General features: G+C 37.0%; 1 protein-coding gene across 2 annotated transcripts in view; it reads left to right on the top strand.

Annotated features, from left to right (window-relative positions):
• LOC5567552 (clavesin-1) overlaps positions 1-12,558 on the top strand; it is a 50,145-nt gene extending 37,587 nt beyond the window's left edge. For both annotated transcript variants that reach the window (XM_021849946.1, XM_021849945.1), the window contains exon 3: positions 12,429-12,558. In XM_021849946.1, the coding sequence (XP_021705638.1) occupies positions 12,429-12,475 (47 nt within the window). In that variant the 3' untranslated portion in view covers positions 12,476-12,558. The remainder of the gene's footprint in view (positions 1-12,428) is intronic.
• Positions 12,559-13,540: the final 982 nt, after the last annotated feature.

Here is a 13,540-nt window from a genome sequence, read left to right as displayed (position 1 = left end):
CTAATACAATGTAGTTGCAGAAATTAAAGTTTACATAACAGAAAAATTATATAATTTTTAATCATGTTTCGTTGATGGAAAAAGGAAGCTACTATCCAAAATATCATATGTTACTATAAGCTGAAACTTATCCTGTTTAAAGATTTAAAAGACTTTAAAAAAAGGAGACTTTGAATGCTGGAATTTCAACTACCGTACCATATAAAATCATACATTATTCAGTAAAAATTTGTAACATTAGGAGGGCTTTCACATTGATTAGTTGTGAATTTCATCGCTTGATATCGCTAGTTCTGAAAAAGTTACTTTATGGTCTCCGTAAACTAATTATCACGTCCTAAATCTCACAAATGTGCATTTTAGGAAGACTCAACTCAATTATTCTTTGATTCAAGGGCGACATGCTCCTTGTCTGCAAAGTTCAACCAACTGCTTATAGCCTGAGTTGTGTTAGAAGACTAGTGTCTCTAGAAAAGATGTTGTTTGTTGCTCGTTCAACTAGTTTTATATTTTGCCACTAAGAGGCACTAATGAGCATTAAAGATAAGAAACTCATATATTCATCATTCAGGGCCTTAGCCGAGTAGTTAAAGGCCGCGGCTACAAAGCCAAGCCATGCTGAAGGTGTCTGGGTTCAACTCTCGGTCGATCCAGGATCTTTTCGTAATGGAAATTTCCTTGACTTCCCTGGGCATAGAGTATAATCGTACCTGCCACACGATATACAAATGCGAAAATGGCAATTTGGCAAAGAAAGCTCTCAGTTAATAACAGTGGAAGTGCTCATAAGAACACTTAGCTGAGAAGCAGGCTCTGTCTCAGTTAGGACGTAATGCCAAAAAGAAGAAGAAGATATTCATCATTCAGGATGCAGATCAGATATCAGACGGATAGTTTCGGTAAAGTTGCTCGTTAAGCCAAGAATAATGCTCAGCATATCTGATTAGTACGAAACTGCCACTAGGAGACACTTATGAGCATCGATTATTTCAAACTCATATAGGGTGCCGGTACCAATGGTTGTAATGTACCAGTAGATTGGACTATGTAATAAAACGTACATTTTTTGATAAAAACGACATGTGCTATTTTTGGTGGATAGATCGTCTCTAGTTTAGTCGATTTGCCAAATTTCAGCTTTTTATTTCATCAAAAAGTCATATAAATAATTAAGTTTACGCAAAAAATTTGCCCCCTTGCACCAATAGTTGCCGTCGTGTTCCAGTAGTGGATCAACGGATGGAAGCAGTTTTTAAAATGGATGTATAAAAATGAAGAACAGTCCCAGAGATGTTCTTAATGCTTCATTCGAAAGATATTAGTTGCTGTTTGAAGGGAAAAATGTTAAACCTGTGTAAAAATTTGCCTTTTTGTTTAAAATTCCTTGTATAATTCCCAAACGTCTACTACTGGAGCACTAGCGCAACTACTGGAACACGTGTACCAATAGTGGCTCAAGCGGTTTATGTTAAAAAATTAGTTTTATCACTCTTTTTATATTTTTCCCATATAGTAGAGGTTGAAATCTTTCTGTTGACGCCAAAAGATCTCTGCTAAGGCTTTTCGTTATTTTGTTATGATTTTTTATAGCTTAGGTAGTCCACTAATGGCACCGGCACCCTATCTCAAGATTGTGTTAAGCTAGATAACTAGTGACTTCGTCACAGTTGTTCTATGTTTTGATACTACCGAGATAAATCTAGTTCTTACTTGGTTTATCCATAGGTACTCTGGCACTACCAGAAAGTTGTGTACTGAACAAATATCAGAGGTTCGCGCATTCAATCGCATTGAAATCACATATTTGAAGTAACAGAATCATATGAAGCCCGTTATTTCACACACAGCCGCTTCTTCGTGAACTTTTTAGAAATCTTGATGCGCTTCAAATCTCGATTACTTTTCCAAATCGACGTGAGCAACTTTCATACGGTTTTGAGAAAACTAATTGAGAAGAATCACAACCTGTCTTCTAAAACGGTTTTAAAATGGATCATCTTTTTAACATTTTTTTCGCCGTGTACATCGCTCAAATTTTGCATACAATCAGATCGCGTTCAAAAACTAGGTAGTTTCTATTATTATCAACAAAAATAATTATAACAAAATGATAAGCCGTTTCATACAGTTACTTTTGACGTTTTTCTACCATTGTAAAATCGGCTCAAGTAGTGTTTTGTTTTGATTAGTGGTTAAGTCACTTTGTCTCTCTATACAGCGGGGCGGCGAAAGTAGTGGTTAGGTTGCGAAAGTTGAAAATCTTACTTTCGTCGTTTCGTAAATCCGGAAATCAAACGTTCTGAAAGTGAAAAATCTAGTTGGGTAGGAGCGGAACATGTGGAATTTCGTTTGCGAAACACGTAGGATCATAAAGTAAGTTTATTCACTTTTCTGACTTGAGACTATTTGAATAAGTTTTCGAGAAATGCATTTTTCACACAAAAAAAACGCTTCCAACCAGTATTGATAGACTCACACTCAAATCTCAATCAATACGCTCTTCCGTGAGAGCAAACTCATTAGAGATCTGCTTCTCAAATCGCACGCTTGAGATTTCGATGCAAAATCACTCAATCAGATTTTGATGCAAAATCCCTCAATCAACTCAAACCGTAAAAAATGATTCAGTCACAAAACCCGTCAAAAACTCGAGAAACCTGAATGTAGTTGTTTACGTTAGAAAGGATTACTATAATTTTGCCAGACACTAACAAGAAATTATTGCCATGTGCGAGTAAACTGTGGAAAAACGAGACAATGAGTCAAACAGGTGATCCAACAGATCCATGATTTTTTATATTCTGAGTTGCGTGATTGACAACTCACGCATGAAAAATCTCTATTACTTTTTCAAATCGACATAAGTAACTTTCATACGGTTTTGAGAAAGTTAATTAAGAAGAATCACAACCTGTTTTCTAAAACGGTTTTAAAACGAATCCTCTTCTTAACTTTTTTTACCGTGTACATCGCTTAAATTTTGCATGCAATCATCTCGTGTTTTGACACCAGGTAGTTCCTATTATTTTCCACAAAAATTGTATGACAAAATAATAAGCCGTTTCATTCAGTTACTTACGACGTTTTTGTACCAGTGTAAAATTGACTGAAGTTGTGTTTTGCCAATCGAGCCCTCTGTCACCGTAGAAGATGTTGTCTCCATCTATGTCAATGTCAGATATCAACAATCCCAGTGTTAAATTTATAATCGCTGTGGCGTTTTAGTCGACTAAGTGAACGTCAAACATGATCAAAAGTGTCAAGGTTGAAATTTGGACCCATTTCCACAATTATTGTTTAAATATGATAAAGCCGCTAATTTAGCGAGAAAACTCGCATGAAGACACTCTATTGTGTTGAATAAAAACCAGATTTTATCGAAAACTTTAGAACCTTTTTTATATTAGAGGGCGAACACGAAATTATTGCGACACCGAAAATGCCAATTTTCTTATTATGTTTAGAATCAAACCAAAATTTGAGGGTAGTTTTATACATATATTTACTTCAAAAATCAAATGAAAAGTTAATCGATGGAGCCTTGAGTGTAAAATTGAAGGCATTTTCGCTTGATGCCCTCCATCAAAGTCTTTACAGTGTCATCCGGTACCAGTTTCTCAGTGTTTTTTTTTTATTCATTTTCTTAACATGTCCTTCTCGTCTTTGTCTGTCTTCCTGCTCTTCCGAAGTTCCCGCTTCATTATTGCCCAGTACTGCTCCACTGGGCGCAGCTCCAAACAGTTTGGCGGATTCATGTCCTTTGGAACAAAATGAACAGAATTGGCATCCAGAACACTTTTAGAATAGTGGCATGATGCCAAATCTGGCCAAATTAGCTGAGCTTCGTCGTGCTGCTGCAAGAACGGCAAAAGGCGCTTCTCGAGGCACTCAGATTTGTAGATCTCGCCATTTACTGTGCCCTATGTCACGAAAGGCTCACTCCTCAGTCCGCAAGAGCATATTTGGAGGCGAACTTCGACATTTTCTTCTTCTTTTTTCTTCTTCTTAAACATCGAATTTGCTCTTGCCGGTGAAAAACTCCAACCCCGGAATTTGCTTAAAATCGGCTTTTATATAGTCGTCGTCGTCCATCACACAGCAGCCATATTTTGTCAGCATCTGCTCGTAGAGCTTACGTGCCCGAGTTTTAGCCGTCGATTGTTGCCGCTCATCGCGGTTTGGGAAGTTCTGTACCTTGTATGTATGTAGTCCAGCTCTCTTCTTTGCATTCTGGACGTAGCTCTGCGACATGCCGATCTTTTTAGCCAAATCATGGCTTAAGACGTTGGGATTTGCTTTAATCATCCGCTTCACCTTTCCCTCCGTCTTTTTGTTCTCCGGTCCAGGTTTTCTACCAGCTCCTTTGCCGTGGTCCAACGTCAACCGCTCCTGGATCCGCTTCAACACTCTGGAGACGGTTGAATGGTGAATGTTCAACATTTTTCCCAACTGCCGGTGCGACAGGTCAGGAAATTCCAGGTGTTTGGAAAGAATTTGTTCTCTTGACTCGCGTTGGTTCACCTCCATTTTCGTTGAATCGAAAAACACGACTTCGAGTTTGACAGCAAGTAAACAATACACATCAATGAGAAAGTGTGCAAAATTTGGTTGATTTTTACCCAATGGTAGAAAAGTTATGCCCTGTTGAATGTGTCGCAATAATTTCGTGTTCGCCCTTTACGTACTTTGACAGTATTTCAACAAAATTAGTACAGCCGAAGCTCAGCAAACATCTACTATACGGTATACTAAATTCATTCGGTTCAATAATTTTAACACTGGAGCGGGGTACGCTTCCGTATGCACCACACCCACGTGTTCTGACCCCGCTCTAGTGTCACAATTCTTGTACCGAGTGAATTCATTGCACTGGTGGTTAGTCAATGGTCTTATCCACCGGTGTACTAAATTCACTCGATCCAATAATTTTGAAACTAAAGCAGGGCACGCTTCTGTATGCTCCCTACGTGTTTTGGATCCCGTAATTTCGGGTGAAATTGATCACTTTTCACTGTTCTCCATGTCTATTTTCTATGATGTTGCCAATTCTAAACAACTTAGTGCAGGAAAACAAGAACGACGGTTAGCCTCATTGGTTTGTATATTCAAATTTTCATACGGTTGTGATTTTAGTGCTAAAAATCGTCTCTAAAATAAAAAATCAAGGAATTCCATTTCGGGGTGAAATTGATCACCTGTCAAAACAATTATTGTTAGATTTGAAAACAACTTTACTTATTTAATTTGGGCCTCCTGAATCCAAATATGCTTGCCAAATTCTTAACAATGCAACATTTATGGAAATATTAAACAATTCATTTTCAACAATACAGCAGAAAACGCCTAAATGTAGGCAATTTCCGAAGGAATCTTCTGATATCTATAAAAAAAAATCAATTATTACAACAAATTGAACAAATTGGTACGAATTTTGATGATAGAACTCGTTTTGGGGATATATTTAAAGCATCCTTACAAATTTTCAGGTTGACATCATGTCCAACTCCTTGTTTAAAACTATGAGTTTATTGATGTCTACCAATACTGCACAGAACACAATTATGGAATTTTCTATTATTTTCATAGAAATAAACATTCCTTAACACAAAAAGCTTCACAACATGCAATTCGACAATAGTTAAGACAAACAACGTTCATTTACATAGGTTGCATTGATTACTGTGCTCTATTAGAGGGAAATAAAATCGTGTGACACAGTGATCAATTTCACCCTACTGATCAATTTCACCCGAATTTACGGTCCGTTAAAATATCATAATTATTGGACCTAATGGATTTAGTCCACTGGTGGACGAAAACAATATAGTCTTATCCACTGGTGTACTAAACTAGCTCGGTCGAAGAATTTTGACACTAGAGCGGGTCCAGATCACGTGGGGATCATACGGGAGCGTGCCCCGCTCAAGTGTCACAATTCTTGAACCGAGTGAATTTAGTACGCCGGTGGATTAGACCATATGGTGTTATCTACTGGTGTACTAAACTAACTCGGTAGATGAATTTTGACACTAGAGCGGGTACAGATTACGTAGAGACCATACGGGAGCGTGCCCACTCAAATGTCACTATTCTTATACCGAGTGAATTTAGTACACCGGTGGACAAATCAATGGACCGATGCACGAGTTCACTATCTGACTTTTGTGCGGTGCCGTGTTATTTACGTGACCATGGCAACGAGTGAATTCGGCACCGCTCAAACGTCAAAATAGTGAACTCGTGCATTGGTGCATGGAACAATGCACGAGTTCACTAATTTGACGTTTGAGCGGTGCTGAATTCATTCGTTGCCATGGTTACGTAAATAACACGGCACCGCTCAAACGTCAAATAGTGAACTCGTGCATCGGTCCATAGTATTGGAAGGGCCTTCCTTAGCCGACTGGTTCGAGTCCGCGGCTACAAAGCAAAGCCATGCTGAAGGTGTTTGGGTTCGATTCCCGGTCGGTCCAGGATCTTTTCGCAAATGAAACTTCCTTGACTTCCCTAGGCATAGAGTATCATCGTACCTGCCACACGATCCACGTATGCGGAAATAGCAACTTTGGCAAAGAAAGCTCTCAGTTAATAACTGTGGAAATGCTTATAAGAACACTAAGCTGAGAAGTCGGCTCTGTCCCAGTTGGAACCTCAATGCCAAGAAGAAGAAGAAGATCCACCGGTGTACTAAATTAACTCGATCCAAGAATTGTGACACTAGTGCGAGGCCATAACACGTGGTAAGCATACAGGAGCGTGCCCCGTTTAATACCAAAACATTACTGCTGTTCTTTCATTGAAAAAATCAGCAAAAAAGAGATTCATAACTGAGTGTGCCTTGTCATAGACACTTAGTTAAAAGCCTAATATCTCGCTCAAAATATAGATATTTAAAAAAAAACACATTTTTGCCTACTATTTGTCTTCTATCATTTGAAATTGTAATCATAACCTTTAACCGGAAAATATTGGATTTTTTGTCAAAATTGATTGCTGTGTATTATTGAGCAAAAAATTTCGCTCGACACGGTTGTGTTACTCGAGTTTTTCGACAGTTGTCACTTTATGTGACTGGATTACTATGGACCAATGCACGAGTTCACTAATTCGACGTTAGAGCGGTGAGTTTCCATGGCTACGTAAATAACACGGCACCGCTAAGACGTCAAATAGTAAATCCGTGCATAGTTCCATGGGAGTCGATGGTTGACATCTGAAATATGCATAGGGGGAGATCCCCCAGTGCCGGACAGCACCCAATACCGGACAAAGCCGAAACATTGAGAAATCATGATCCAATCAAGATGGTGTATTAGTAGAAAAGAAAGCTATTATGTAGACTAATGATTGCGTAGAATAACACATCCTTGAAATATGCATGCCTTTTTAAAAAAGTAGAAAAGTTTGAAAATCTTTAAAAAATTGACGTATCCACTTAATTATGAGCCAATTTAGTAAATATTTTGAATATGAAAAAATACTTTGGATCCCGCAAGCATGATCGAACATAATCCTAATTTGATAGTATGAATGTATTTTGTACCTTAATTGAACTAAATATGGACAAATTACAATTTTGGTTAAGCACCCACTTTGATCTATAGTGAATACATACGAGTCACATGAATGTGCTCGATTTACAAAATAGACCCGTTAGTTGTAAATGCTCATACAGAACGTAGGGGAAGACGGGGTAAGACCGCCTAAGCAATTTGTTTATTTATTTATTTATTTATTTATTTATTGCATAAATCAAGAATCAATAAATACTTTTTCGACGCAGCTTGTCGTTTTTTGAAGCCTTCTTCTTCTTCTTTCTGGCGTTACGTCCCAACTGGGACAAAGTCTGCTTCTCAGCTTAGAGTTCTCATGAGCACTTCCAAAGTTATTAACTGAGAGCTTTCTTTGCCGATTGACCATTTTTGAATGTGTAGAGTAAGGTGCAGTACCATGCAGTGAACCTTCAACATACTGGCTAAAATTTTGCTGAACAAACTTGTGTCAAAATAATTTACTCATTTTTAGTTATAACAGTTTCAAAATTGATTGATTGTCGAACTTCATACCAGCCGAAAACTTAAGTTTGCCGAAAAATAGACACTAAATTTGCATCAAAATATTACCCAGAACAGGGTTAATTATAATAGACTGAAAAATAGCAGTTTTTCGCAAAGCTTAGTGGAAATATAAATTTTGGTGACATTTTTCGCATGACCAGGCAAATTTTGCTAAATTTGAAGACAATATGTGGAATTTAGGCAATTTGCAAATTTTTCCGTGAGTTTATACATGGGTCGAACTTTTGCCCCGCTGATTCGAACTTTTACCCCACTATGGGCTAAAAAAAAATTTTTTTTTCCTATCTTTATTAACGAGATTTTTAGCCCTGGGCTAGTTCATCTCGGGACCAACGGCTTTACTTCCCTTCCGAAGGAAGACGTCACTGAAATTTTTTGTGACTATCTCGGGGATGGGATTCGATCCCAGGTCCTCGGCGTGAGAGGTGTGTGTTCTAACCACTACACCAGGTCCGTCCCCAATGGGCTAAAAATTGATCCCAAGCATTTATGCAGAAACTAATACACCTCAAAGCATCCTTATGATAGGCCTAGAAATGCCCTTACAGAAAATTTTGAAAAAAGATTTTATCTTCATTTGATTCCATGCAACGATAATTTGACCGAAACCAAATCTCAATCAATTTTTATGATATTTGGAGTGAAAGTCTCTAACTTGAATAGAATTCGAGCCACCATGACATTTATTTATTTTTGTTTTGAATTGAGCTAGAAATCCTCAAAAGAAACTCTTGCCCCACTCGAACTTTTGCCCCACTTTACTCTATATTGTGTGGCAGGTACGAAGATACTGTATGCCCCGGGAATCGAGAAAATTTCCTTCACGAAAAAATCCTCGACCAGCGGGATTTGAACCCACGACCCTCAGCATGATCATGCTGAATAGCTGCGCGTTTACCGCTACGGCTATCTGGGCCTATTTGAAGCCTTAGGTATGATAAAAAAATATTATATTTGTAAAAAATAATTTATTTCTTGATGCTTGAAAAAGTGATGTCTTATCACGATCATTTTTAGCGACGGGGTAAAACCCACGAGGTGAAAGTGATCACCACGATTTTTGTACAGAATTTTGCGGAAAAAAAATATATCAGTTCCCTGTGATTCTAAAATATATAATGTTTTTTTAACTCTACATTGATTAACGCGGATATTGAACTTGAGACACCCATATTTTGGCAAAATATGCGTATTGGGTTTGTATTTTTAACAAAATTGATTTCATTTTACTCGAATAGTAATGTACAACGTAGTTACAACTTTCAAAATGGTTTATACTTTTTTTTTTAAATTAGGGGTGGCGGTCTTTACCCCATCAACAGTGATCTATTTTACCCCGCTTGCGAAACTTTCAAAACTATGGCATTATTTGAAAGCTAAATATTTACAATTCATATTTCACTTCACTGAAGCATATTTCAGTTTTTTGTTAAAGCATGGACGGGTTCTGTTATGTTTTTACAACAAAATCCATTCCGGAATCCTTAATTGAGCATTTGTTAAATTTAGATCAAATTCAATATTGACGAGCAAAAACCTTGTTTTTAATATTTTTTATGAAAAATTTAATGTAAATATCACCCTAAATGTTTCGGAATGTCAAAAATCTTGTGTTTATGGAAAGTGCTTGGTGAACTTTTAAGACAAAGTGCCTCCTAATGGCGGAATGTTGGACAGATAAGACATTCATTGTATACAGTGGCGCGGGAAGTGGGAAGGACATGTAGGACATGTACTACGCACAAAAATACCTGGGTAGGACAGTCAAAGGGTTGTCCTACCCACGATTTTATAAAAAAAAAAATCAGCAGAAAGCTTATAAAATTAATAAAATTATTTATCATCTGTTGAATATACATATAAACTTGATCATCTTTAGGAATTCTCATGATTTTATTTTGAATACTTTCAGGGTCTCCTGTTGGGATCTTTTCAGAAATTCTTCCAGATATTTCTCTACCAATTTTTGCTAAGAAGAATTTCTTCAGAATTTGCTCCAAGAAATCCTTGAAAACTCCAAAGCTGCTACTTCTAGTTATTTGCTCAGTTATTACTTTGATTTTTTTTTTCCAAAACTGTCCTAGAATCTCATTCCGATAATATCCACTAACCCTTCATAATTCCTCCAGTCTAGGAGATCTGCCAAAGATTTCTACATGTGTATTCCTTCAAGAATTCATCCAATTCTTCGCGGAAATCCAAAATTTCTTGTGGGTTTTTCGAACAAATCATCCAAATATTACTCTTGAAGTTTTACTAAACATTTCTTAAAAATTTAATAACAAAATGCCCATTCAATCTTCATTTTTTTAAGTTTTCTCACCAGTTTATACTGCAGTAGTTTTTCCAATTATTTCTCCGATCATTTGTACACAAATTTCTATAGAGATTCTGTCGAATGTTTTTCGAGTTTTCTTTGAAAAGTCCTGTGGAATATTATCCCGAGATTCGATGATTTATTTCGATTATGTTAGCAAATTATCTAGCAATTCTTCTAAAACTTCCTCAAGAGTCCAGGTGCTGTTTCAGAAATCCTTGTTTATTTAGGAAAATTTTAAAAATCAGACTAGTTTTATCAAATGATTTTCTTTATAAATATCTCACGGGTTTAATTTTTAACAAAAATTTCCTTGGCATTCCCGAAAGAATTTCCGATAAAAAGCTTCCAAGACTTGCCCGAAAAAATTTCAAAGAATTACTGGAGGAATGTTTGTGGAAATCTTAGAAGAAATCTCTGGAGCATTTGCTGAAGGTATCTTTAAAGTAATTCATATTTGAAATCTTAAATAAATCTTAATCTTAAATAGAAAACCTGAGAAGTTTCTGGAGAAGTTTTTGATTTAATTAGAAGATGTTTTGACCGGGAATCTTGGAGGATGTTCCAGGGAAATCGATGGATCAATCACTCGATAAAATCTTGGAATCAGGACTTTCTTGGAAAACTTCTCAAGGATTTTTTGAAAGAAATTAGATGATGATCGTATTTGGAGAAATTCGATTTCTATTATTCTCCTTGGAAAACTCCAGGTTGAATTCTTGAGTTATCCTGAACAAAATTCTTGGAAAAATCCCTCAGGATAGTTGGTGGAAAAATTTCTTGGGAAATTGGTATATGAATCAATTTCTGATGAAATTCCTAGAGAATACAAGAAAAACACAACAGTAATACTTGTCGTAATATCGCGAGGGAAAAGGTCTTAGATGTTAGATAAAAATCTGTTCTGATGCTATGAAGAATCAAACTCGTATCTCCTGGCTCCTATTAGGTTGAGCTTTGTTTTCTTGGTTCCTATTTGGTCTCTTTTCTTTTCTTTCTCATTTTGGTTCCTTTTAGTTTTTGTTTCCGGCAAGACGTCTTAATTTTCCTATTTTTAAGGCACTCAGTCGCTACCAGCTCACTAAAGACGAAAAGCTTTTTTAGTCTTGTGGTAAAGATTGGCAGGAAATGAGAGGTTATACAAAAAAAAATAGTGAAAAAAAAAAACTAGTATCAAGCAAATCTATTTTGAAGTATTTTTAACCTTGTTTTAAAACACACAAATTGTATGGGAGTCAGTACAATAAGCCAGCAGCCTCTTAAATATAGTAACTTTCAAATTCCAGTCCAGGGTTGAAAGTTTTCTTAGCTTCACTGTGCACAAATTATTTGCCAACGTTTGTCCTACCCACGATTTCGAACGTGGACGCGCCTCTGATTGTATAGCACTTGATTTAACGAACAACTTCACCGAAAACACCACCCTTCTATCTGATCTGAGTTTACTAGTGAAAAATGATGAACTAAGTTTAAGATATAAACGTCCAAAATTTCTGAATTATGGACTTTTGAATTTCCTCATATATTTTATTATAACTGAATTACATTTTTCCACTAATACGTCAGAAAAATCTGAAACCCGTTTTACACAGTTATAACGATTTGAGTTTGGAGTTGGAGTCAATATGACCCCAAGGCACAGAAAACGTAGCTTTATTTCGGCTCAGACAGAAGGATTCAAAACTACTCGCACTATAATCATATTTAGTGATAATGGATAAGGATAAACATTAAACAACACTCAATCATAATTTCCTTTCCCGTTATTCCTACCAACAAACTAGTTTTGTGACCTCAGTCTAAATGTGATTCAAAATGTCGATGACATAATATGATAAAGATTAAAAGTGATCTACCTCAAAAATACCATTATTAAATTAGATGAAACCAGGAAAAAGATTGCCATCTTCATCTCCGTCTGCATCCGCATTCTAAAACGCCGAATTAAATTTAAATAACGAGTCTTCTCCAAATAAAAAAACTGGTTTTCCCATTCGCAAAATTAACGCATCCATTTCATTTCTATCTTTCAGCCCTGCTTCCGTTCGGATACACGCGAAAGAACAGCATCAGCTCCTAATCGGGCTCCAGTGATCTAGGTTCATTTAGTCTGTAAGTTTAGAGCATCGATAAGAGCGACAATAAAATTGTTGAAGGTTCAAATCTGGAGATTTTCCACATTGCAACATATCACATCACCGTCAAACTCAAACGCACGTCATTGACAGCTTCCACTCGGTATGCCTCCCTGCTAATGGAAACTAAATTACGCTAAACCTGTCTTGCATCTATACGAAATTTGGATACCCTCTAGAAACGATAATAAAACTTAAAGAACAACCAACCGACCAAAACGAGAGCGACAACGCCAAACAAAGAGTAGGTAACCTTGGAGCGGCGGAAGGAAGGCCATTCAGTCTAGATTGGTTGGTGCCTGGCGATGACTATGCATTGGAGCGAAGTCCGCTGTATCACATACGCGATCGTTAATCGGTTGGTGTTTTGCTACTAAGTATAGGTTGAATTAAGCCTATGCAATGAAGATATGTGATCAAAATGGCCTAGAGTGGCGGAATGGGTCTAATTAGGAAATAAACAAAAAATAGGATTTGTTTGGAATTAAATTCATGATTCTATCGTTACCTCACTTACGGGCGCTTAAACCTCTAAAACGCATTTTGACTTCTAGGTGAGGTATCATTTGGGATTTTTTATAACTCTTTGTAGCTCGTTAAGCCTTTTTTTTTTGTTCGATACAATAGGAACGTTCAAACCGTGGCGGACATCTTCTTCTTCTTGGCATTAACGTCCTCACTTGGACAGAGCCTGCTTCTCAACTTAGTGGTCTATGAGCACTTCCACATTTATTAACTGATAGCTTTCGTTGCCAATTTTGCCATTTTCGCATTCGTATATCGTGTGACATGTATGATTATACTCTATGCCCAGGGAAGCCAAGGAAATTTCTCGAACCAGACACCTTCAGCATGGCTTTGCATTGTAGCTGCGGACTCTAACCACTCGGCTAAGAACCCGTAGGCGTCTAGCAAGTTCAAATAGCTGCCATTTCGGCAAATCCTGGTGGATTGCCATCGTTGTAGTTCGAGTGGAATTGTTTGGATCTCTAGTTTTCTAATCATCACTG

The sequence above is a fragment of the Aedes aegypti genome, chromosome 3 (genome assembly GCF_002204515.2).
Source record: "Aedes aegypti strain LVP_AGWG chromosome 3, AaegL5.0 Primary Assembly, whole genome shotgun sequence".
NCBI lineage: Eukaryota > Metazoa > Arthropoda > Insecta > Diptera > Culicidae > Aedes > Aedes aegypti.
The sequence above is the reverse complement of the archived record's forward strand: the minus strand, read 5'-3'. Positions and strand labels throughout refer to the sequence as shown.